Source organism: Neoarius graeffei, chromosome 8 (genome assembly GCF_027579695.1).
Source record: "Neoarius graeffei isolate fNeoGra1 chromosome 8, fNeoGra1.pri, whole genome shotgun sequence".
In the NCBI taxonomy this organism is placed as follows: domain Eukaryota; kingdom Metazoa; phylum Chordata; class Actinopteri; order Siluriformes; family Ariidae; genus Neoarius; species Neoarius graeffei.
Window position 1 is genome coordinate 60,598,504 of NC_083576.1, and position 27,142 is coordinate 60,625,645.

Below are 27,142 nucleotides of genomic sequence, written 5' to 3' on the forward strand. Positions count from 1 at the left end.
TGCTGCCACAACTGGGTTTATTACAACTCTTGGGTCAAACAGTGCAAATTCAAATTCCTCTTTTTGGACAACAAACCTGTCTACTAAAGCAAGTCTGCAAACATTTTTCATGAATAAGCATCAAGTGATTGCTCGAGGATTTTTTTTCCTAAAATATTTATTGCAAGCATTTTTTCATATCTGTAAGTTCTATAGCATATTGTATAGTTATGTCTGAAAAGCAAACAATATAAGCTGTATTTAATCATTTCCCTGTGAAACATAATTGTGAACTAAATATCTATAAACTAATGATGTATAAGATTTCAAAATGTTAAACTTGCGCCACCTAAAAAATAAAACAAAACAAAAAGACAGATTAAAATCCCATGTGTCAGATGTTATTTGAAGAGAAGTGAATGTTTTATTAAACCACAATACAAAGATGAAGAAAATCTTTCACAAACATTGACCATGTACTTTTCAGGCTACACACACACACACACACACACGCGTCTTGGCTCTTGTTTCTTTCTTTTAATTCATGAAAATATTTTGTTGGCCATCTTCTGGGACAGAAACTCATGTCTGTAGAACTGACCAGCCTGAAGTAGCTGATGCGTAAACCTTCTCATAATCACTTCAGCCTTCGACAATCCTCCGAAGAACATTACCAAGTCCACCTTTGGCAATCTGTAAAGGTGTCTTTTCTTCCTTATTCTCAATGTAAATGCTGGCACCATGTTCGACTAAGAGCTTTGCAGCTTCTGCTCGCTCCTCATCACATGCAAGATGGCTGGCAAAAACAGAGACACACCATTAGTACAGAAGTTCTGTCACAGGTGGGGAAGTGATAAAGTACATTAAAATCTTTTGTGTCAAAAAAAAAGCGACAACACTCACAGTGGTGTATTGCCCTCAGAGTCCTGAATATTAGTAGAAGCGCTCTGTTTTAAGAGAAGTTGGATCAGGCGATAGTTCCCCTTTGCTGAGGCTCTGTGTAGAGGTGTGGATCTTAGTTTATCTGTGGCATTAGGGTCAGCACCATTTTCCAGCAAAAGCAGGGCTATCTGTTGAACAAAACTCAGTTATCACTACACTCATTGGCCATTTTATCAACTACACCTACCATATGCGTGCAAGCTGTAGCCCAGGTGTTAATATGCACCATGTGTCAGCCACATTTTTTCCTATCCATCAGTAAAAAAGGAGCATTATACACTGATCAGCTATAACATTAAAACCACCTGTCTAATATTGTATAGGTCCCCCCTTGTGCTGCCAAAACAGCTCTAATCTTTTGACACATAGACTGAACAAGACCTCTGAAGGTGCCGTGGTATCCAGCACCAAGATGCTGGCAGCAGATCCTTTAAGTCCTGCAAGTTGCGAGGTGGGGTTTCTGTGACTCAGACTTTATCCAGCACATCTCAAAGATGCTTGATTGGATTGAGATTTGCGGAATTTGAAGGCTAAATCCACACTTTGAACTCTGTCATATTCCTCAAATCACTCCTGTACAATTTTTGCAGTGTGACAAGTAGTTTAATTTATATAGCACTTTTCACCGACCCAAGGATGCTTTAGAGTAATGGCCCTACCAAATGGCAAAACAGAAAGAGAAATAAAAATCACCCAAAAGAAGACAGAACATACAAGAAAACCAGAAAAGGAGAAACAACAAAAGGACAATTAACATGAGCATCAAGACAGCAGATGAGTTCAAAACATTGAAAAAGTTTGAATAGTCAATGATCAGGAAAAGAAGGATAGCAGAGAGAAGAGATAAGATTTGAAATAATTTTAATTTAGGGAGAGATGTACAATCACGCCCTGTGATGACCTGGCGACTTGTCCAGGGTGTACCTCGCCTTTCGCCCGTAGTCAGCTGGGATAGGCTCCAGCTTGCCTGCGACCCTGTAGAACAGGATAAAGCGGCTAGAGATAATGAGAATGTACAATCACAAAGGCTCTGAGGGACAGAAGTCTAGAAGTCTAGGCTGCAACCCTAAATGCTCTGGTGGATAATTCAAATTTGGGGACCGACAACAGACCAAAAGATGAAGGTCTGAGACTGCGAATGGGAGAGTACTGTTGAAGTAATTCCATTAGATAATGAGGAGCATAGCCCTGGAGTGTTTTAAATGTAAACAGAATTATTTGATACTGAATGTGATATAGAACAGGGAGCCAGTGAAGGTTCTGGAGGACAGGGGTGATATGTACCGAGCGTTCAGTATGGATGAGGACTTTGGCTACAGAGTTTTGAATATATTGAAGCTGAGCAATGGACTTGGCTGGAAGACCAACGAACAAAGCATTTACAATAATCTAATCATGATGCAATAAAAGCATGGACGAGCGTTTCGGCATCCTTAACGGCCCCATATGGACAGTTGAAAGTCACACTTGGAAGACACTCTGGACACTTACAGTAATGCTTTTGTGGCTGAAGACTACACTTGGCTTGCTAACTTTAGGACTGCGGTTGTCATGAACAGTTTTGCACTCAAGTTTCCATCAATGAAGAGTTATAATATCAACGAAACTGACTTCATGTTAAAACTGTTATAGTCATGTTGTCCAGGTGAGGATGGGAATCCCTTTTGGGTCTGGTTCCTCTTGAGGTTTCTTCCTCGTGTCGTCTGGGGGGGGAAGGGGGTTTCCTTGCCACGGGCTTGCTCATTGGGGATAGATTAGGAATAAAATTGGCTCATGTCTTGGGTCATTCAGATTCTGTAAAGCTGCTTTGGGACAATGTCTATTGCTAAAAGCGCTATACAAACAAACTTGACTTGGTGCTGAGAGCAGGACAGAGACGTGCAATGTTGTGTCAGTGAAAAAAGGTTGTCTTATGCCTCGGTCACAACCGGCCGTACGTGCTCCTACGGCCGGTCTACGTGCAAAAAACGCAAGAAATGCACAGAGGCTGCGCGTGTGACGTGCTGATTTTCGAGCCGAAGACTGGCCGCAGAGGTTCTTTGTCATGTCAAACAAACTCTACAGGCGCTTACGTTTTTTTCAGGTTGCAAGACAAACTTACGGCCAACGTGCGTCTTTCTCCACGAACAAAAAAAAAACGCAGCGATTTGGGAAATGCCAAAAATCACACGGCCAAAAAAAAAAATCATACGTCCGGTTGTGACCTAGGCTTTAGACAGGGAGTTTGTGATTTTCATAAGAGAGGGCAGAATCAAAGATAACACCGAGGTTATGTACAGTGGGTGAAGATTTAATGACAGTACCATCAATGACCAGATTAAGACTACTATTGGAAGAGGTAATTAGTTTGGAACCAATCAGTAGAAGATCCATTTTCCAGGTATTAAGTTTTAATACATAAGCATTCATCCACTGCTTTAGGTCGAGAGAGGGAGGGGAAGATGTAGAAGGCCTGCAGCTAATGTAAATTTAACATTTGCACAGCAATGAAAATTCAAACCATGACAGCAAATAACTTATGTCGCGACTGTCATAGTTAACTCGCGATTAATCGCAATTTAATTGCACATTTTTGTCACATGATAAACCAGTGTAATTCTCTTATCAGCATAAAAAAGTGAATGGGCTTGCTTTGTACCAATGTTTTTTTTTATTGCAGAGCATAACACGTCTTGTCACAGCCACTGACATCCATAACTTCCATATTAGATGAGAAAACCAAGGGATGAAAAATAAAGTGCATATCATTGTGAAAATAAAAAACTGTTTTATTTTACTCTTCATTAGTTTCTTTTGAAGAGAAGTATTTGCCATAAAAGAAGAAAAAAACAGATAACAAAAATAAAAACATTCATCATACGTTCAAAAACGTTCATCATAGTGTGGCACTGTATTATCTAATTCTCACTGCTTATAACTCTACACCTCCCCGGTGGAGATGAGCTGGGAAACTGAAGACTGAAGGAACAGTATTGAAAAGTACTTTTCCAGTCTCACCTGTGAAAGGTAATCCCATGTGATCTCGTTTGGACAGTAAACCTGTTGGTACAGTTAAACGCAGCACAGGAATGAGGCATCTTTATTAGACGGTTGAAGAATCTCCACTTTGCCCCATCCAATATGGCGGCGAGGATGTTTATGCCTTTCTCCATCACTCACACGTACTCTTATTGAAGCAGCGCGCGACAAGCCTCAACAGGAACTACGGGTGACTCGCAGGGCCAAATTAGAATTTGCGTTAACAGCACTATTTTTTTTAATCGAGTTAAACTGAGATCCCGTTAACGCGTTATTATCGCGTTAACTTTGACAGCACTACACAGGACAGTTTTCCACTTCACCTCAGTCCATCGTAAAAGAGCTCAGGCCCAGAGTAGGCAGCGGGGTTTCTGGATATTGTTTATATACGGTTTTAACTTGCATTTGTGGATGCCTTGGAATTGTGGAATTCTAAACAGGGCTGCTCAGACACCCAAGGGGCTGCCGAACTCTGCTGCTGCTTTGTTCCAGCAGAGAGCAACCCTATGCCCTGGGCTGCCTGTGTGCAGGTTTGTGACTACAGCTTCCAGTGTTTCCGCACCTGCTGCTTCAGCACTTGCCCATCACCACAGGACTTGAATTTGAAGTCGTGACTTGGATTAGAGCAAGGGAGAGCTGTGCAGCAGTCAGCCCCCCTCTCTTGGCCTGACCTAATTAGGTCCAGGGGCAAGACAGACTCAAGACGGCTGGAGCTAGGCCAGAATGCAGTGGACGGCCAACAGTGTTCAACGTGTTGCACTATGCCCTGATCGTGCTCCACAAACACTTTGCTGGGTGGCCTTCCTGCCTGTTCAACCACCAGGTGGTGGATTCCTCCACGCAGTCTGCTGAGTCCAGTCTTCGGTCGTAACCCTGACCAGGAGGAGCGAGGGGTTACTAGTACTTGCTCAAGGCACCACCCCAGGCTAGTAGAGGGAAGGAGATGCCTTAATACTCCATTGCATGGCAGTCAAGGATGGCACATGCCCACTCAGGGGTTTCATTAATGGCCAGCACCTGGCACAAAATCCAGCTGTGATCAGCTTGGCGCCAGTTACTTTTCAAAGTTCCTCAACCAACAATGCTAGTGGATTTCCTATTTTCCAAGACCTTTTCTTTCTTATGGTTATCAGTAGTTATTTTTATGTTCTTTTACACTTTTTACTGTGTTTGTGTACTCGTAGCAGCTTTATGGCCTTGACCTTCAAATCATGTCAGCTACACTGTATGAAAGCTCGACATTGATCAGCTGCTTGTCACGGCAACGTTGGGGTGCCAGAAAGCTTGCTTTTGATTCATTACAGTTCAAAATGAAGTTTTGCTAATGAGGAGCTCGCACGCAATAGACCACGCCAGCATTTGGTAGACAGAGGACAGAAAATAAAGTGAAATATAGCCGCTAGTGGCGATAAAGGGCCCTCGTGCATGAGAACACGGCGAAAACAATAGGGCATTGTACCCAGGGCCAAGCCTCTATCCCTGAGTAGCAGTGGCCAGGACTGATGCGTGTACCAAATTTCAAGTCAGTTTTTCAGCAATGGAATCATTACTGTCCAGGTCCAAATGGCGCTACACGGGAGGCTCACTTTGGGCATGGGGATATCATCAGAACCCTGATGTATAACCTGTGAGGTTTTAGCTCTATCAGGCAATGCATGTTGAATTTATGACACACTTCCTGTTTGCATGGCGAAACATACAAATTTATTGGTTCGCTGTTTCAACATCATGCAAGATATCACAAATCCATTTCAGTTTTGTTCATCTTAATTGTTATCACCCATACACCTACCAATTTTGACAATGATAGGTGAAACTATATACCGGGCAGAAGTCTCAATGACGTGGGGGCGCTATGGAGTCCAATGGACACACCTGGGGTCAAGCCTCTATCCCTGAGTAGCGGTGGCCAGGACTGATGGGAGTACCAAATTTTATGAGCCAAAGTTTTTAGGCAATGGAATCATTACTGTCCAGGTCCAAATGGTGGTGCTATACCAGAGGGTCAAATTGGGCAAGTAGATATCATCAGAACCATTGTATCCTATACCCTGTGAATTTTTAGCTATATCAAGCAATGCATGGTGAATTTTTGACATGCTTCCTGTTCGTGTGGCATAACAAATTTATTGCTTCACCATTTCAACATCTTGTGAGACATCACAAATCCCTTCACAACTTAAAATCAGCAACATCTTGCCATGACGTGTACCAAATATGGCATGGATCAAACAAACCGCCTAGGAGGAGTTTGTTAAAAATGTAACACGTGTCAAAACACACAAAACCAAAAATATCTCACTTCCTGTTCAGTATGGCTGAAGCAATGCATAGACAATTTTGTTTGTCTAGGGGCACTCCACACACGTACCAAATTTGACACGGATAGGTGAAACTGTATACCAGGCAGGAGTCTCAATGTGGCATCCAAAGCTACAGTGGTGCTTGAAAGTTTGTGAACCCTTTAGAGTTTTCTATATTTCTGCATAAATATGACCTAAAACATCTGATTTTCACACAAGTCCTAAAAGTAGATGAAGTTAAACAAATGAGACAAAAAAATTATACTCGCTCATTTATTTATTGAGGAAAATTATCCAATATTACATAATCTGTGAGTGGCAAAAGTATGTGAACCTCTAGGATTAGCAGTTAATTTGAAGGTGAAATTAGAGTCAGGTGTTTTCTTTTTTTTTTTTTTAATTTAGTTTTTATTGAACAATGAAGAAAAACGAACAAAAACAAACAAACAAAAGAATCATTACAGAGACCAGACATTTACATTTACAAATATACACAAATAGACATAGATAAAAACAAGTAGTGCTTATTCATTCTCTCTTTGGGATATCCATTCAGTCCATAATTTCACAAATTTCTTCATTAGTAATCGGTGTGAAAAAGTGATTTTCTCCATCAAGTATATATCGTTGATTATATCAGTCCATTCTGCTGTTGTGGGTGTGTCTGATTGCAACCAGTGTCTTGTAATAGATTTTCTGCCAGCAGATATCAGAATACCAAACAAATATCTGTTAAGATGTATTTCTTGGTCTGTGTGAAAAGCAGTATCTCCTAACACAAAGATGTTGAATTCAAAAGGTATGGTTAGATCAAATATGTTTTCCATCTGTTCGTGTATCTTTGACCAGAACTGTCTGATTACTGGGCAATCCCAAAATATATGCCAATGATTGGCCTCCTGATTTCCGCATAGTCTCCAACAAGTAGCATTCCCTGATGAGATGTGTGTTTTCTGTTTTGGGGTGATAAATCTAACCAAACATTTCCATCCAAACTCTCTCCAGGTATAAGAATTGGTACATTTCCATTGGAATTCACAACAATTAAACCATTCTTCCTCTGACATCACCCGGCCACTTTCTACTTCCCATTTATTCTTAATATATTCTGTAGAGTCAGTTTGTTTAGACATAAAAGCTTGGTATAGTTTTGATATGAGACCTTTGTTCAAGGGGAAGTAGGCTCCTACTAGAACAACCTTGATTACTGGATCATCAGTATCTATATGTTTTTTAATGTCTTGATCAAAATAATGGCGTAACTGTAGGTATCTGTAGAAGTCTTGTCTTCCTAGGCCGTGTTTTTCTTGCAGTGTTTGAAAATCTTTCAGAGTCCCTTTTTCCATTATAGAGTAGAATGTTGTTATACCATGGGTTATCCACATCCTGAATCTATCATCTAGTTTGTTTGGTTTAAAATTTGGGTCAAAAGCACACCATCTGAGTATCCTAAGTTTTTCATGCAAGTGATAGTCCTCTTTTACACAGTTCCATATTTTAAGTTGAAATTTTATCCATGGGTTTTTGATCGTATTTATGAACTTTTTCAAGTCTGAATTACCTAGTACTGAATCTATGGGGGGGTTCTTTATCAATGAGGATTCTATGTCCTTCCATCTAGCAAAATAGTGTTGGTTACACAGAGTCAGAAGAACTTTAATCTGAGAGGAGAGGAAGTATTGTTTCAAGTTCGGCACAGCCAAACCTCCTTTTTTCTTTGTCAGCTGTAAGGTTTTATACCTAACTCTTGTTTTTTTACCCTGCCAAATGAATCTAGAGATCATTTTATCCCATTCAGAAAATTGTTTGGCAGAAATCTCTACAGGCAGGGATTGAAACAGAAACAGAAGCCTTGGGAGAATGTTCATTTTCACAGATTCAACCCTTTGAATAAGACTCAGGAATGGATTAGTGTTCCATCTCTGTATGTCAGATTTTATCCTAGACACCAGAGGATCATAATTGATTTTAGCAAGTAATGACATATCTTTAGATATCAGCACTCCCAGATATTTCAATGTTGTCTGATCCCATCTCAGTGAGAATGTGTCTTTAATTTGTCTTGGAGGGATATAATTAAATGTAAGAATTTGTGTTTTAAGAATATTAAGCTTGTATCCTGAATATTTTCCAAAGGTATCTAGAAGTTTAAATAGTTCAGGAAGTGAGTTAGTGGGTTCTTCTAAACAAAGAAGTACATCGTCTGCATACAACACAACCTTATGTTGATCTCCATTTATTGATATTCCTTTAATGCATTCAGACTGTCTTAACCACTGGGGAAGGGGTTCTATGTAAATTGCAAAAAGTAGTGGGGACAGTCCACATCCTTGCCTTGTACCTCGTTCTAAATTGATCCTATCAGTCAAGTATCCATTTATTTTCACCCTTGCACATGGATTAGTGTATAAATTGCTAATTACCTCTATAAACTTTTTATGAAAACCAAATCTCTCAAGGACTTTATACAAAAAAATCCAGCCTACGGAGTCAAAGGCTTGTTGCGCGTCCAGGCTAACTAGTACAGCTTCTGATTTATTTTCTTGAATGTGGTTCAATATATGTAATGTTCGTCTGATATTATCATGAGTTTGTCTTTGTAGAATGAAACCCGTTTGATCTGTGTGTATAATTTGTGGAAGAATCTTTTCAAGTCTTTTTGCCAGAATTGAAGTGTATAATTTGTAGTCTGTGTTGAGAACTGAAATTGGCCTGAATGATCCACATTCTAACCTATTTTTTCCTTCTTTTGGGATAACTGAAATTGTGGCTTCTTTCCAGGATGGTGGGATGTTTCCCTCTTTAAGAGCAGCATTAAAGGTTCGAAGAAGACTTGGTACCAGTTCAGACCTAAATGCCTTGTACCACTCAGAGGGGAACCCATCTGGGCCCGCCGATTTCTTCATTCTGGAAATCGCCTCATTCAGCTCTTCTTCAGTTATTTCTGCCATTAATCTGCTGTTGTCACTAGAGGACAGTGTAGGCAAGTTAAGCGACTGCAAAAAATGTTTGGTTCTCGTTTGCTAAGTTCGGCTGTGTGTACAATTGCTTATAATAAGTTTGAAATGACTTTTGTATCTCGTTTTGTTTGTATACTATGGCTTTAGATTCAGGATCCCTGATTTTATAAATTGTTCTATCAGCCTGTTGCTTCTGTAGTTTTCTTGCCAGGAGCTTTGCAAATCTAGGACCATTTTCATAATATTTCTGCTTTGTATACACCAAGTTTTTTCGTATCTCTTCTGAATACACTTCATCTATTTTCCTCCTGATTTCCTTCAGTTTTAAGAGATAATCTGATTGTGGGTCTCTTTTGTGTTCTGTTTCAAGTTTTACCAACTTGCTATTCAGTCCTGTTAATATTGCCTGCCTCTCTTTCTTTTTAAATGAGCAAAATGAGATAATCCTCCCTCTCAAAACAGCTTTCAATGTATCCCATAGAATATCTAAACCAACATCTCCATTATCATTTTCTGCCAAAGTTCTTACTATTTCTTGTTTCATATTCAGTTTAAATTGTTCATTGTTTAATATACCAGTGTTTAATCTCCATAGTGTGTTCCTACAGTTGTTAGAGATTTGCAGTGATAAAATGAGATGGGCATGGTCAGACAGGTCAATATTTCCTATTTCACATTTTTGCATTCTGTGGCGGTCTCTTTTAAAAATAAAAAAATAGTCAATCCGGCGGCACGGTGGTGTAGTGGTTAGCGCTGTCGCCTCACAGCAAGAAGGTCCTGGGTTCGAGCCCCGGGGCCGGCGAGGGCCTTTCTGTGTGGAGTTTGCATGTTCTCCCCGTGTCCGCGTGGGTTTCCTCCGGGTGCTCCGGTTTCCCCCACAGTCCAAAGACATGCAGGTTAGGTTAACTGGTGACTCTAAATTGACCGTAGGTGTGAGTGTGAATGGTTGTCTGTGTCTATGTGTCAGCCCTGTGATGACCTGGCGACTTGTCCAGGGTGTACCCCGCCTTTCGCCCGTAGTCAGCTGGGATAGGCTCCAGCTTGCCTGCGACCCTGTAGAAGGATAAAGCGGCTAGAGATAATGAGATGAGATGAGAAAATAGTCAATCCTGGCGTACAATCCGTGCGGGTGGGAATAATGGGTATAGTTGTGACTAGTTGGATTAAAATCCCTCCAAAGATCTATTACTCCCAGGTCAGACAAGAGAGCTTTCAGCTTTTTATGTATTGGAGTTGGACTAGATGGTTTAGAACGGTCAAGTTTGGGATTAAGGTGTATATTCCAGTCCCCTCCGCAAATAACAATACCAGACCCTGCTGTCATTAAGTCAAATATGCTTCTGTAAAAGGAAAAATCGCTACCTGGGGGAATATATACATTCAATAGTGTTATTTCCACTCCCTCTATCTTCCCTGAAACTAAGATATATCTGCCTTCCTTGTCTTTTAATTCTTTAACTTTTTCAAAATGAACCTTGTGAGAAATCAGGATAGCTACTCCTCGCCTGTGACCTGATTTGTAGGATGAATAGTAAACTTTAGAAAATCCCATTCTTTTCAGTTTTTCATGCTCTGCAGAATTAAGGTGCGTCTCTTGTAGGTACACTACTTGTGCATTTTCTTTTTTCATTTTACTTAAAATCTTACTCCTCTTAATTGGGTTAAGAACCCCATTGACATTAAAAGAAATTATTTTTAAATTTGAAGTGAAATTAGCCATGGTCTCATGTAGGAATTTAGATACAAAAATAACCTTCTGGTTGCTAAAGAACTGAAAGAAAAATAAAGAGCAAAAGAGGTGTATAGGGTACACTCCTCACAAAATACTCTCCTGAACGTGGAGAGATAAAAGTGGAACAAACCTATTGTGAAAGCATCTGAAAGTAATGATTTAGCTTCCAAATGTGAGGCTCCTTCAGAATGAGCCTTTAAGGGGGTTGTGGTGGTATCAACACACCCTGAAAGGGAAAAGCCTCTTTTGCTATCAGCAAGGAGGGCCCCTTGAGATGGCTGTGCAGCCCATATGGCCATTAACATAAACTACTGTGACCCGGTCTAATTAAACAATTCAATATCAATTAAAACAAGAAACTTAAAATCAGAGTAGGTATTATCTACAGAATTACAACCATAGCAAATACCATAGAAAATAAACTCACTTAGCCCTTGACTTATCTTAAAATATTGTCCATTTTGACGACTGTTTCTGGCGAATTAAATGTTGAAATCAATTGTCAGTCTTCCTCTTGAAGTCTTGAGAGTGAGGCTCCTTTTCGGCCATGAACACTTGTCCATGAGGATAGTAGCTGGAGCTCTCTGCTGTCTGGGTCGGGTTGAGCACGTATGATGGAGACCGGGAGACCTCTTCTAGACATATCCTGCGTTGCTTCTGCCGCCGTCTGGTACACACACGTATCGTTTGGGGCGTAGTACACACGTAGCTTTGCTGGATAAGGCGTACGGAATTTTGTTTTTCGCTTTCAGCACCTTTTTTGCTTCCGCATATTCCTTGCGTCTCTTCAGAATTGCGGCTGGGTAATCGTGATCCACATAGTAGCGGGTTGTGTTGTGGAAGATTTGTTTTTTCTGCCATGCTCTATGGATCACCTCCTCCTTTACTGCGTAGCTGGCAAACTTGGCAACGATCGAGCGGGGCGGCTTTGGGTCAGGGGCAGGGTTGGTTGGTGTAGCAGCAAGGGCTCTGTGCGCTCTTTCAATTATAATGTTCATTTCAGGTGGTAGATCTAGTGAAACTTTAAGTAGATTCTGCACAAAGTCAATCACATTTTCGCCCTCATCTCCTTCGGGTATACCGTAGATTCTAATATTGTCCCGACGTGCTCTACCTTCCTGATCAGTCAGTTTGGTTTCCAAGCTAGCCTGGCGTTTCATTACCTTTTTCAGCAACGTTGATGCTGCCAGCAGTGTGGTTTCCACTTCGTCAATCTGCCCCTCTGCCTCTTCCAGTCTATTATTCGTTCGGCGTAATTCTTGTTTAATCTCCGTTAGGTGGTGTTTATTGTCTCGTCTAAAATCCCTTAGTTCGTTCATTATACCTTGCAAGCTAGCTCGCGCACCCTCTTCTTCCATGAGTGGGGAGCTACTTCGGCTAGCAGCCATTTCTTTGTTTTTTCCGTCGTCGTCTTCACCAGGTTGTTTCTTGCTTCGTGACGAACCCCTGGACTTACTCATGTCCAACAATCTCAACTTTTATATCTCTTTTGTTATGTTCAGGGGTATTAAGTTAAAACCGCCGGGGAGCACTGTGATTATGCAGCCATCCGAGATTTCGCTGAACCGGAAGCCCCAGAGTCAGGTGTTTTCAATCAATGGGATGACAATCAGGTGTGAGTGGGCACTAGTCCGGGAGCCAAAGGCCCAAATTTGGCTGAACCTGGCTTCGTCGGTTAAAGTTTTTTTTTTTTGCTGTTTGTTGTTGTCCAAGGTCTACTCATTAAGATAAGAGAGGGTGCCCAGTGATATCCCTTGGTCAATTCCGGATATTGGCCCTTTATTGTTGGATGTGCTGCAGTCATAGCCTAAATTCTGACATTTTGACATTCTTCACTTTATGTTCACCAAAGTCTATATATCATACTTATTTTTGTGTTTGTTAACATAATAGGATGAGTTTAAGGCCTGGGGGTGGGGTTCCAGCCATGGTTGGGGGTGTGGCCATGCAATTGGGGGCAGGGCTTATAACAAAAAGCCCTTTATTACTCTATTACTTTGGTTGTTAATGCGAGCCTTAAATTATTAGGCATACACTCCATTGTCATCCTTGTGTTTACTTCTGCAGGGGCATATGAGGGACACAATTAGCTAATTCAAGCCAACTTGTGTAGCTATCTTGCTAACTCTGTCAATCACACTGCCCCCAAAAGATCACAGCACGCATAAGCTAAGCAGAGAAACTATTTGACTGTAATCATGAAAGAGCAGTGACATGTACTCACTGCTCACCAGTGAACTAGACCCATAGTTTCACAACACTGGCTAGCACACCCAACTCTCACCTAGTAAATGCTAGTCACTGATTTTTTTAAGCTAATACATTAAGCTAATAGATTGCTTATTTTAATGATATTGACTGTTGAAATAGTAATGTCCCTGGTTCCCTAGTAAAATTCAGGGCATTGTCCCCGATTATCATCTCAAAAGTCTGTTAACCTTACCCTCACCCCCACTCCAAACCACACTGCTTGTGGACTGAGAGTCATGTGCACTAGCCAGTCCACTGACTAGCACGACTTTTAAAACGTTGGGCAGTAAGGTTTTCTTAAGCTAATACATTAAGCTAATAGATTGCTTATTTTTACGATATTGACTGTTGAAATAGTAATGTTCCTGGTTCCCTAGTAAAATTCAGGGCATTGTCCCCGATTCACCCCCACTCCAAACCACACTGCTCTTCCACTGACTAGCACGACTTTTAAAACGTTGGGGAGTAAGGTTTACTTAACATTCTCCTCTGTACTAGCTGGCATCCAGTACATAAGCATATTTTTACAGACACTAAGCAATGGCAAAGGGTTTAGAGGGTTTTTTTTTTTCATCTGAACTCTTAGTTCTTTCCTTAAATAGTTTTTGTGTTTTGTGTGTGTTTGCATACTGTATGTAATTATTTTACATAATTATTGCTCATTAGTGTGTGTGCATGTGTATGTGTGTGCGTGTGCATGCATGCATGCACGTACATGCTTTATGTACTGTAGTTCTTGTATCAAAATTGTTAATTTTGCAAATTTATGAAAGGGTCAATTACACGTTTGACTAATTTGAATGACAGTAAAGCGTGAATACTGTACAGCCAATTTGGTTAATTGAAAATCAGTATCTTTTGCTATTCTTGTGTGTGTGTGCGCATGCTGTATATGCCATTTTGCATGCTTGATATATTGCATACTGTAGTTTTACATAGTGGATCACTGGTGTGAGTGTATATGCATGCTGTATATAGTTCTTTTACATAGTGGATCACTGGTGTGAGTGTATGCATGCTGTATATATTTCTATTTCATGCTGTAGTTCTTTTACATAGTGGATCACTGGTGTGAGTGTATACATGCTGTATATAGTTCGTTTACATAGTGGATCATTGGTGTGAGTGTATGCATGCTGTATATAGTTCTTTTACATAGTTATTGGTCATTTGTGTGTGTGTGCATGCTGTATATAGTTCTTTTGCATGCTGTATAGTTCTTACATAGATATTGATCATTATTTTGTATTAACTGTAGAGTTTATGTAATACTTGTATAAAAATCGCTAATTTGGAAAAGTTATGAAAGGGTTAATTAATCCACATTTGATGTATTTGAATGACAAATATAGAGAAAAATGTGAATACCTATCAGATACAGCCAACTTGGTGCATTTAATATCAGTATTTACACTGATATTATTTTTTTTGTATTTTCTTCCATTATTTGGGCATATAGGGCATTAAAGGGTTAATATATTAAATTGCCCAAGGGATATCACCAGGCACCCTCTTAAATCTTGAAGAGCTACCTCAAATCTATAAGATAAAGCAAAAAAAAAAACTTTAACCAAAAATTCCGGGTCCGACCCCATGGCTCCCGGACTAACCCTGTTTTATTTAAAGAACAGGGATCTATCAAAGTCTGAGCTTCACAACACGTTTGTGGAAATGTATCACGGCACGAACAAAGGAGATTTCTGAGGACCTCAGAAAAAGCGTTGTTGATGCTCATCAGGCTGGAAAAGGTTACAAAACCATCTCTAAAAAGAGTTTGGACTCCACCAATCCACAGTCAGACAGATTGTGTACAAATGAAGGAAATTCAAGACCATTGTCACCGTCCCCAGGAGTGGTCGACCAACAAAGATCACTCCAAGAACAAGGCATGTAATAGTCGGCGAGGTCACAAAGGACCCCAGGGTAACTTCTAAGCAACTGAAAGCTTCTCTCACATTGGCTAATGTTAATGAGTCCACCATCAGGAGAACACTGAACAGCAATGGTGTGCATGGCAGGGTTGCAAAGAGAAAGCCACTGCTCTCCAGAAAGAACACTGCTGCTCGTCTGCAGTTTGCTAAAGATCATGCGGACAAGCCAGAAGGCTATTGGAAAAATGTTTTGTGGACGGATGAGACCAAAATAGAACTTTTTGGTTTAAATGAGAAGCGTTATGTTTAGAGAAAAGAAAAACACTGCATTCCAGCATAAGAACCTTATCCCATCTATGAAACATGGTGGTGGTAGTATCGTGATTTGGGCCTGTTTTGCTGCATCTGGGCCAGTTTTGCTGCATCTGGGCCAGGATGGCTTGCCATCATTGATGGAACAATGAATTCTGAATTATACCAGCAAATTCTAAAGGAAATGTCAGGACATCTGTCTATGAACTGAATCTCAAGAGAAGGTGGGTCATGCAGCAAGACAAATGACCCTAAGCACACAAGTCGTTCTACCAAAGAATGGTTAAAGAAGAATAAAGTTAATGTTTTGGAATGGCCAAGTCAAAGTCCTGACCTTAATCCAATCGAAATATTGTGGAAGGACCTGAAGCGAGCAGTTCATGTGAGGAAACCCACCAACATCCCAGAGTTGAAGCTGTTCTGTATGGAGGAATGGGCTAAAATTCCTCCAAGCCGGTGTGCAGGACTGATCAACAGTTACCGGAAATGTTTAGTTGCAGTTATTGCTGCACAAGGGGGTCACACCAGATACTGAAAGCAAAGGTTCACTTACTTTTGCCACTCACAGATATGTAATATTGGATCATTTTCCTCAATAAATAAATGACCAAGCATAATTTTTTTTGTCTCATTTGTTTAACTGGGTTCTCTTTATCTACTTTTAGGACTTGTGTGAAAATCTAATGATGTTTTAGGTCATATTTATGCAGAAATACAGAAAATTCTAAAGGGTTCACAAACTTTCAAGTACTACTGTATATAAATTTGAATCTAACATTTTAGGGGGCACTATGGTGTCTTCTAGCCTCACCCAAGGCAAATAACCTAATAATAATAAACTTTTGCCCCATTTTCATGAGTGTATGAAATTTATTGAGTTTTCAAATATTTCCAAGGTCTCAACTCTGTAATAATAATAATAATAATAATAATAATAATAATAATAATAAACATAACAATAAACATGCCAAAAACAATACGGCCCAATCCCTTCGCAATTTAAAATCAGCAACATCTTGACAGGACGTATACCAAATATGGCATGAATCCAACAAACCACCTAGGAAGAGTACATCAAAATGTAACACATGTTTTGGCAATGGAGTCATTACTGTCCATGTCTAAATGGTGGCGCTATACCAGAGGGTGTCTTTGGGCATATGAATATCTTCAGAACCATGATATCCTATAACCTGTGAAGTTTGAGCCATATCAGGCAATGCATGGTGAATTTATGACTCATTTCCTGTTTACGTGGCGTAATGTATACATTTATTGGTTCACCATTTCAACAACATCTTGTGACATATCGCAAATCCCTTCACAATTTAACATCAGTAACATCTTGACATGACATATACCAAATATGGCATGGATCCAACAAACTGCCTAGGAGGAGTTCGTTAAAACGTAACATGTCAAAACGCACAAAACCAAAAATCTCACTTCCTGTTCAGTATGGCTGATGCAATGTATAGGCAGTCTTGTTCATCTTGGGGCACTCCACACACCTACCAAATTTGACATGGATAGGTGAAACTATATAGAGTGCTCCGAGATGATGCTAAAAATAGTAACACTGCGGTCTGCACGGCCATCTTGGAAGTCACTCGCTCCAGAGCGCTCACAGAGTACACATCATAGAGTACACCAGGGGTCACCAAACTTTTTTCTCTGGGGGCCACATTGTCGTTCCTGACTGTGATGGGGGCCGGGGTCGGGTCAGCTATATCACATAGAATTGTATAACCCAGACAAATATGACCACCAGCAGGCCTCATTGTGTAGTAGAGATTACTAGCCTGGCACGGCCATCCACACTACTATATCCCCACTACTATATCCCCACTACTATATCCATACTACTATATCAACACTTGATTCCCGGTACATATTTGTTTATCTTTACTAGTGGTTTGCAAAAGTAGTAATCGAGTCTTCACACTTTGTTTTAATTTGAAATACCACTGATATTCCATTTATTTATTTTCTAATAAAAATAATATCAAAGCTGTCAAGGTAAGAAACATCTGCCTAGTTGAGGTGATTGACACTGGCAAAGGTGAATGGAAAATTATAAATTGTAGGTAGGCCTGCTGATATCATTAATAATATTAATAATAATTGTATGCAGCACTTAATAAAGGTCAAATAAATAGGCCTATAAAATAAATACATTTTAAAAAACAGTGAAATTATAATATGAGCAATAGATCAATAGATCACAGCAGTTGTGCTGTGTCCTGCACGTCATTGCTCTCATCCATGGCCAAAGCAAAAAACTCGAATTCTGATGCTCTCTCATTCAGCTGGTCATACACGTTGTCCCCCAAATCTTCGGTTCGCCTGGTCATAGTAGGTGCGGAGAGACTCACCGCGTTGAGCGCATCCTTCTTGTCGGGACACACCTCCTCGGCCACAGCAAGCATGCGTACTTTAACAAAGTCCCCATCAGTAAACGGCTTTCCATGGGTAGCTAGTAGGTGAGCTGCCTTATAGCTAGCTCGGACAGCAGCCTGGTTGATCTGGGTTTGGTGAAGGAATACATTCTGTTGTGCAGCCAGTCCGCATTTCATCCTCCGAATCCTGTCTTCTCTTGTTTGCCCTCGCAAACTAGCATACTCTTTGTGGCATAGTTCGAATTACGTGGGAGCCAATAGGAGCTGAGCTCCCATTCCCTCAGGCTCCCATGAAAGAAGCAAACTTAATTTTCTGTGGAAGTCTCTCAAATACGTCATATATCACCATAATAAGCTTGAATAGCCTATATCACCATATAAATATAAATAAAACTAATTTCATTTCCGATCACCATGCAGCCATAACTTTGTATTGAACGTGTTATTAAACCGCAACATGTACGGCTGTACTTCACCACCACACCACTATGCGCGCAAACTGAAATTTGCAGCCTGCGAAATCGAATGTGAAGTTAAGTCCGAAGAAGACTTGTCCTCTAGCTCACAACGATCTTCCTTTGTTTAACAATATATATAATTATATATATATACACAATATATATAATTTGTTTAACTAATATATATATATATATATATGCAACACCGTGTGTGTGTGTGTGTGCGTGCGTGCGTGCGTGCATGCGCGCGCCTGTGTGTGAAAGCTGTGCACTGCAGTGCGCAAAAGTGCGCTGGTCCAGGAGAGCGAGTATGCATTGCTTTTTTTTTTTTAAATAGAGACCCCCATAGGGTCAAATTTATAATTCGAACCCTGCTTTGTGGCGGGTTTCATAGTGACGACGCAGATTATATTCTTTGAAAACGGGCACACTTTCTTTACATACAAGACAAACTGCACGCACGGTCCTTACACTGAACGAAAAAATAATCGGTGGTCCACTGTTCTTTAAAAACTCTGCACTGTGTCAGCTTTTCGCTGACCGCTCGCCATTTTGCTGTCCTGAACACGGACAGTTCTCTGCGCGTGCGCTGCCTGTCACTGCTTGATCGCGAGCATATGACGAAAATTCGGAAAATATGAAGTTCATTTTATAACTAAATATCAATTTTAATTGATAAAATCAACAAAATACAAGATGCAGACATGTTATTATTTGCCAAAAAGCAATTTAAAAAAAATAGGCCATGACCACTTTTGGGGATTGCCTCATAGGGCCGGTTCAAGTGATGGGGGGCAGAGGGGCTGGGGGGCCGGTCAAAGGGGGGTGGCGGGCCGGATCTGGCCCGCGGGCCGTAGTTTGGTGACCCCTGGAGTACACATTCACCGTTCCTTTCCGCGTTAGAGGGCTTAGAAGCTTGGATTTTTTAAGAATTTAGACATCTGAAGTGATGGAGCACTACTGTGATAGTTTGGATAAGCAGGCACGGGAGCGTTATGCTGAGAAGGTACGTTTCATTGGGAATGTAGATCCATACACTGTTAGTGAGAAGGAATGGAAAGCTGACCCCAGCTTGTTGCCGCATGTGACATACATCCATCTTGTGAACTATCTAGTGTTTCACCCAAGTCCATTTTGTGAACTAAAGGATTTCCAGAACTACAAGCGTATGGAAGCATACGATAGATTTGTGTCCGGTTGGGTCCGCGATGTGTCGGTGTTATAACTATTATAATTATTATCAATTATTTTAGTCAGTGAATAAAATGTAGGCCTAGTATGTAACTTGTACTAACAGCATGTGTACATAAACATTACTAGGCCTAGATCTTAAATGTCATTTGATGTAACAATGCACTGCAGTAGACATAAGCTACCTAATGTGACAAATATATCCATTAATCATTGCTGAAAGTACATAGAAAAGATAATAGTTTGTATCACATTTATTTTAGTAACTATGAAATTCAAGACAATTTAACCTACCTGTCACAAAGTGATCAGAACAAATCCGGATACAGTCAAGTTGTCCTAAATTTGAGCGGTTAATGGCAGCCAGCCACTGTCGTCTCCTCCGCTCGCTTTTCTCCTGTGCTGCAATTCCCTGGTTAGTCACGACTTTAGGGAGTCTGTGGAAGCTTTTGCCACCCTTTTCCCCCGGCTACTACAGCCAACAATGACGCACGTATTTGGCATTGTCACCCCTTTTTGCTTCGCTGAACAACAACAATGCACTGACACAGCGACCTTTGACTTCCAATATGGCCGCTGCTGGGTTCGCGCTGACCTCGAAGCACTCTATACTGGGCAGGAGTCTCCATGACATATGGGGGCACTATGGAGTCCCCCAGACACACCTGAGATCAAGCCCCTATGGATGAGTTTCAGTGTACATGACTGACGTGTGTACCAAATTTCATGAGTTTGAGTATGTACAAGGTGTCAAATCTGTATTTTTGAACTAGGTGGCACTATGAAGTTAATGAAGACTAGACTAATTTCCCATATCACCTCAAATTGTATCATAGGACAAAGGTATGTGCAAAATTGCATGAGTTTTTAAGCCATCGTAAGCCCCTCAAAACAGCATGGGAAAATTTCAAAATCCCACATTCCATCCAACATGGCTGACTTCCTGTTGGGCAGAGTCAAATACAACTAAGTGAACTTTGTCCTGTATCACATGAGTATCAAATCACACAAAATTTCGTGCTGATCTGAGCAACTTCATCTCAACCAGAGCTTGTTCTCGGGGGTGCTATAGAGCTCCGGGACCACACCCAGTCCCTTGCTCAGTGTAATTTTGTGATTTTACACACATTTGATGAGTGTGCCAAAATTTGTGAGTTTTCAAGCATCGCAAGTGCCTCAAAAACGAGTTCTTCCACAGACATAGACAGACAGACAGACAGACAGACAGATAGATAGATAGATAGATGAAACGTGCTGAAAACAATAGGGCTTTGCACCTACCTGCACCTTGGTGCTCAGGCCCTAATAATAATAATAATAAGAAGAAGAAGAAGAAGATGACGATGACGACAATAGGGCTTTGCACCTACAGTGCAGGCCATAGCCCTGCACCTCGATGCTCGGGCCCTAATAATAATAATAATAAGAAGAAGAAGAAAAAAAAAAGTCAAAAACAACTTGGGCCCTAATTACTTGGCTGGGGTTTAAATATATTCTCCAGAGCACAGAGAATCAGTTTACCAGAACAAACTGGTGTATTATGAGAAACCCAGAGCGACCCAGCTTTGTGCCATACTGAACTAACTGTGCTAACGCTACACAGAACAGTGAGGACAAACGCCCACTTTGTGCTGGATAAACAGATTATAGTATTATTACACGGTGTGGTTTTCATTCAACAATGCACTTTAATACTTTAAAATGCACTTAGCAATATTGTTTACTACATGCAGCAAGAGCCTGTGGCAGTGGCGGTCATGAAATTTATAGCTCAGTTTATTATCTTGTTTATTGGTTGTCTTACCGTTCTAAATTACACACAGAATGTGAAACTTAATATTTTACCTAATTATGGACTGAATGTCACTTTGGCTCCAGAAGCAGGACTTTCCCCAAAGCACAGATACTGTGCAATGTCAGCGCCATGCTGTCACTTGCACAAAAAAACAAAAAAAAAAATCAATCAATACCATAAATTGAACAATGCAGAGTACTTTCCGCACCTAAATATCTCGTATTCCCTTCTGAAAGTAATTAATAACTATAGAAATAGGAAGATACTGTAATATATAAAAGTCTAGACTATCCTGGTATTCAACCCAGAAGTGAAAAAAGGGTTTCGCTGTGTGCACTGATTGCCATTCACAACCAGACATAAAACCATGTTCTCGGTGCTGGTTGCTAGATGGCGCTGTTGCGCAATTTGACCTTGATTCTGTTCCTGGCACTATACTGCAGGCTTTTGTTGCGCAATAAAATTCAATATTTCTCTGAATTGACTGTTTCCAGTGTGTTCATTTCAAATTGAATTTTGCCCTTTAAAATTTTTTCCCTTTTCATATTTGACAAAGTAAAAAACAGCAAATTTAATAATGTTGAATTGTACCTAAATCAGCCCTAGATGCCACCAGAATACACCATTTGAAATCTTTAATTTCAAAATTTTCCAGGGAACCATGCCCCTGGACCCCCCCTAGCAGCCAACCTTTATGGGCTGGGCTCCACATCAGTAACACCGCTCTGATGTTTCTTTCTGGGGAAAGCCCTGAGAAGTACCAAAGAAAAGGCAAAAGGACCAGCCAACCTTGTCCAGATTCTTTCCAAGTTTGGCAAGAAAGGTGCCCAAATGAGGAGAGCTCAGTAAACAAAACTATTCTTATGAAAGAAGAATAAGCAGTTACAGATAATGGATGGATAAATAAGATCTCTTATCTAATAGGCCCAAGTTAATTTAAAAATGAAAAAATGCGAAGACACTTCTTTTCCAGTATAATTTGGGAGACAGACTGTCAGGATACAGTGACCATGCTGGATGTTGTTGTTCACTACAGTACTGTTGGCAGTGTTGCTAGGTTAAGGTCAATGAAAATTAGGATACAGTGGTGGCTAAAAGTTTGTGAACCCTTTAGAATTTTCTATATTTCTGCGTAAATATGACCTAAAACAATATCGGATTTTCACACACATCCTAAAAGTAGATCAAGAGAACCCAGTTAAACAAATGAGACAAAAATATTATACTTGGTCATTTATTTATTGAGGAAAATGATCCAATATTACATATCTGTGAGTGGCAAAAGTAAGTGAACCTTTGCTTTCAGTATCTGGTATGACCCCCTTGTGCAGCAATAACTGCAACTAAACATTCCCAGTAACTGTTGATCAGTCCTGCACACCGGCTTAGAGGAATTTTAACCCATTCCTCCATACAGAACAGCTTCAACTCTGGGATGTTGGTGGGTTTCCTCACATGAACTGCTCACTTCAGGTCCTTCCACAACATTTCGATTGGATTAAGGTCAGGACTTTGACTTGGCCATTCCAAAACATTAACTTTATTCTTCTTTAACCATTCTTTGGTAGAACGACTTGTGTGCTTAGGGTCGTTGTCTTGCTGCATGACCCACCTTCTCTTGAGATTCAGTTCATGGACAGATGTCCTGACATTTCCTTTAGAATTTGCTGGTATAATTCAGAATTCATTGTTCCATCAATGATGGCAAGCCGTCCTGGCCCAGATGCAGCAAAACAGGCCCAAACCATGATACTACCACCACCATGTTTCACAGATGGGATAAGGTTCTTATGCTGGAATGCAGTGTTTTTCCCTTCTCTAAACATAACGCTTCTCATTTAAACCAAAAAGTTCTATTTTGGTCTCATCCGTCCACAAAACATTTTTCCAATAGCCTTCTGGCTTGTCCACGTGATCTTTAGCAAACTGCAGATGAGCAGCAATGTTCTTTTTGGAGAGCAGTGGCTCTCTCTTTGCAACCCTGCCATGCACACCATTGTTGTTCAGTGTTCTCCTGATGGTGGACTCATTAACATTAGCCGATGTGAGAGAGGCCTTCAGTTGCTTAGAAGTTACCCTGGGGTCCTTTGTGACCTCGCCGACTATTACACGCCTTGCTCTTGGAGTGATCTTTGTTGGTCGACCACTCCTGGGGAGGGTAACAATGGTCTTGAATTTCCTCCATTTGTACACAATCTGTCTGACTGTGGATTGGTGGAGTCCAAACTCTTTAGAGATGGTTTTGTAACCTTTTCCAGCCTGATGAGCATCAACAGTGCTTTTTCTGAGGTCCTCAGAAATCTCCTTTGTTCGTGCCATGATACACTTCCACAAACATGTGTTGTGAAGATCAGACTTTGATAGATCCCTGTTCTTTAAATAAAACAGGGTGCCCACTCACACCTGATTGTCATCCCATTGATTGAAAACACCTGACTCGAATTTCACCTTCAAATTAACTGCTAATCCTAGAGGTTCACATACTTTTGCCACTCACAGATATGTAATATTGGATCATTTTCCTAAATAAACAAATGACCAAGTATAATATTTTTGTCTCATTTGTTTAACTGGGTTCTCTTTATCTACTTTCAGGACTTTTGTGAAACTTTGATGTTGTTTTGGGTCATATTTATGCAGAAATATAGAAAATTCTAAAGGGTTCACAAACTTTCAAGCACCACTGTACTTGTAGTTCAAAACTGGATTACAAGTCTCCTGGTGGTGGGAATGGACATCTATTTGTGTCTCCTTATTAAGTGCTTCTTTTTCGCTAGTCAGTTGTCAGGTTTTATTTTTTAAGACTAGTCAGTCAGTAGTCATGGTGAATAGATAACAGCTGCAGTAACTGCTATATGTATCCTGTTCCCTGAACAGCATTCCCTGCTTTAATCATGCTACTTCTAGTTTTCAGGTTTGATATGTATATGGACTATGCTTCAGTGATGTGGCATTCTATTTCTTCTTAATAAATATATATAATTAGGCCTTTTTTCCCTCTCTGCAGGTTAGTTTAATATTAATAATATTGATTTCAACAACACAGGTTTAATAAATAATTCATGTTTTATTGGCTGACATTCCAACTGCATGTATAGGCTATTAATTACACTAGCATGTTATTATTTTGGATTATGTTATGCTATACACTCAGTTTCATGCACAAACTGATAAACACCCATAAAATAGCAATAAAAAAATGGTCATTAATAGCTGTGAAAATGGGGCCTAGAATGCACCAGATAGCATCTAAAAATTGAAAATTTTCTAGGGGAAGCCCCTAAGACCCCCAGCGAGAGGGGGATGCCCCCTTCCACACTCTCCCCTGCTGCACCGGGCCCGGGTATCACATACATTGCTCCACCCCTACTTCATTTCTTAATGATACCCATGCCCACTGCCCGAACAGATCCCTTGCACATGATGTCACACATCACATGATAATTACACCTGGGGGTCAGACACCGTCTTTCGTGTAAGCAAGGCTTAATCTGTCTGCAATATGGTTCAATTTTGCGCTGTTTTTGGTTGTTCAAATACAGAAATAGATAAAAAGGTATTACCGTCTCCCCGCTTTCAAGAAAAAAAATGTTAACAAAGAGAAGCAAATGCTTCATGAACAACAAAGAAATGAGTTGGTTAAAGAGAATACGATGAGATTAGCTAAGCCTGAAAACTCCAGAGAAATTTGCGATTGTATTTAAAATGTAGAGCGGCTACAATTATCGACAGTCCATAATTAGACACTTTTTCATATTTATCAATAAAACCAATTTTACAAAAGGTGAGTTTCAGTTGCAACAGTTATTATTGGTTAATCAATCAACCAGAAGACCCCCCTTGCCCTTTGATGACATAGCTCGTTACCCGAGATGGAATTTTTTTTTTAGCATGATCTGCAATTTGAGGAAAACCCAGACGTCATCATCGCAGGTAAACATGGTGGAAAGATCATGGACATGTTTTTACTTATCAAATTCACTGAGATTTCATGATTTCCTTGTCGAAACCTACTTTGGTTCTTACTCTTTCATTTGACAGTCACCATTTTGTATCTAAACGTGCGTTTGAGAAGTAACATGATGTGTCGATAATAGTGGTCATTTTCACCGGTGTCCACCATTATCGACAAGCTGTGGAATTAAGTGACATTTACAACTGTTATGGATCGATCTTTGTGTAACATTGTTGAAGTAGATGAAGTACTCTCTCTCTCTCTCATTATCTCTAGCCGCTTTATCCTGTTCTACAGGGTCGCAGGCGAGCTGGAGCCTATCCCAGCTGACTACGGGCGAAAGGCGGGGTACACCCTGGACAAGTCGTCAGGTCATCACAGGGCTGACACATAGACACAGACAACCATTCACACCCACATTCACACCTACGGTCAATTTAGAGTCACCAGTTAACCTAACCTGCATGTCTTTGGACTGTGGGGGAAACCGGAGCACCCGGAGGAAACCCACGCGGACACAGGGAGAACATGCAAACTCCACACAGGAGGGCCCTCGCCGGCCCCGGGGCTCGAACCCGGACCTTCTTGCTGTGAGGTGACAGCGCTAACCACTACACCACCATGCCGCCCCATATATATATATATATATATATATATATATATATATATATATATATATATAGAGAGAGAGAGAGAGAGTGAGGGACGACTGAAATTTGTGAACATACCTCATATCTGTCCTTTGATGCTGCATAATGTAATGGGGTGCAACCATTTTGGTTGACTGAATTCAGTTGTGCTCCTCTGCCTATTAGAGATCGAACAATTTCTTCTCTTCCTGCAGAAGCTGCAATATGCAGAGGAGTCCAAGACGCCTGGAAATGGTGTCTCATCTCATTATCTCTAGCCGCTTTATCCTTCTGCAGGGTCGCAGGCAAGCTGGAGCCTATCCCAGCTGACTACGGGCGAAAGGCGGGGTACACCCTGGACAAGTCGCCAAGTCATCATAGGGCTGACACATAGACACAGACATTCACACCTACGGTCAATTTAGAGTCACCAGTTAACCTAACCTGCATGTCTTTGGACTGTGGGGGAAACCGGAGCACCCGGAGGAAACCCACGCGGACATGGGGAGAACATGCAAACTCCACACAGGAGGGCCCTCGCCGGCCCCGGGGCTCGAACCCAGGACCTTCTTGCTGTGAGGCGACAGCGCTAACCACTACACCACCGTGCCGCCCCATATATATATATATATATATATATATATATATATATATAGAGAGAGAGAGAGAGAGAGAGAGAGAGAGAGTGAGGGACGACTGAAATTTGTGAACATACCTCATATCTGTCCTTTGATGCTGCATAATGTAATGGGGTGCAACCATTTTGGTTGACTGAATTCAGTTGTGCTCCTCTGCCTATTAGAGATCGAACAATTTCTTCTCTTCCTGCAGAAGCTGCAATATGCAGAGGAGTCCAAGACGCCTGGAAATGGTGTCAAACAAACAATCAACATGGTGAATAATTCAAACAGACACACCGCAGTGATGACAGGACCATGCAGCTGGGAAAAAGATGCTGACTCACATCATCCTTAATATCCACCTCAACTCTAAGATCCAAAAGAAACTGTACAATATGTGCATGTCCAGCTGAACACGCCCAGTGCAAAGCAGTCCTGTGGTCCTGTCAGAAAGAAAGCAATCACACTTTGTCAATAATTACTGCACACTAGCTAATATGAGCTTCACAGGTAGGACTAGCTAAATAAACCTTTAAGGAATTCTTCATTAGCATCCCTTACCTGATCTGTTTTCGCCGCCAAACGTCTGTCAGACAAAATACATTGTTTAAGTTGATCAAATTTGCCCGTGTAGGCTAAATTACAGATTTCTAAATTGGACACAGAGCTCTCCATAACAACTTCCCACAAATATAATCCGTAATGTATACAGCGTCGTTACACTCAAA

General features: G+C 40.7%; 1 protein-coding gene across 1 annotated transcript; it reads right to left on the minus strand.

Annotated features, from left to right (window-relative positions):
• On the minus strand, positions 1-27,130 carry psmd10 (proteasome 26S subunit, non-ATPase 10). Its single transcript, XM_060926980.1, has 5 exons — positions 26,976-27,130; positions 26,759-26,857; positions 26,510-26,656; positions 883-1,049; positions 1-775 (listed from the first exon to the last, which is right to left on the minus strand). The coding sequence occupies exons 1-5, from the start codon at positions 27,087-27,089 to the stop codon at positions 622-624; spliced, it is 681 nt and encodes a 226-aa protein (XP_060782963.1). The 5' UTR covers positions 27,090-27,130; the 3' UTR covers positions 1-621.
• Positions 27,131-27,142: the final 12 nt, after the last annotated feature.

Coding starts and splice junctions, on each gene's coding strand:
- psmd10 (XM_060926980.1), bottom strand. CDS start 27,089: ATGGAGAGCTCTGTGTCCAATTTAGAAATCTGTAATTTAGCCTACACG. Junction 26,858..26,975: donor TGGCGGCGAAAACAGATCAG/GTAAGGGATGCT, acceptor TCTTTCTGACAG/GACCACAGGACTGCTTTGCA. Junction 776..882: donor TCTGAGGGCAATACACCACT/GTGAGTGTTGTC, acceptor TGTTTTTGCCAG/CCATCTTGCATGTGATGAGG.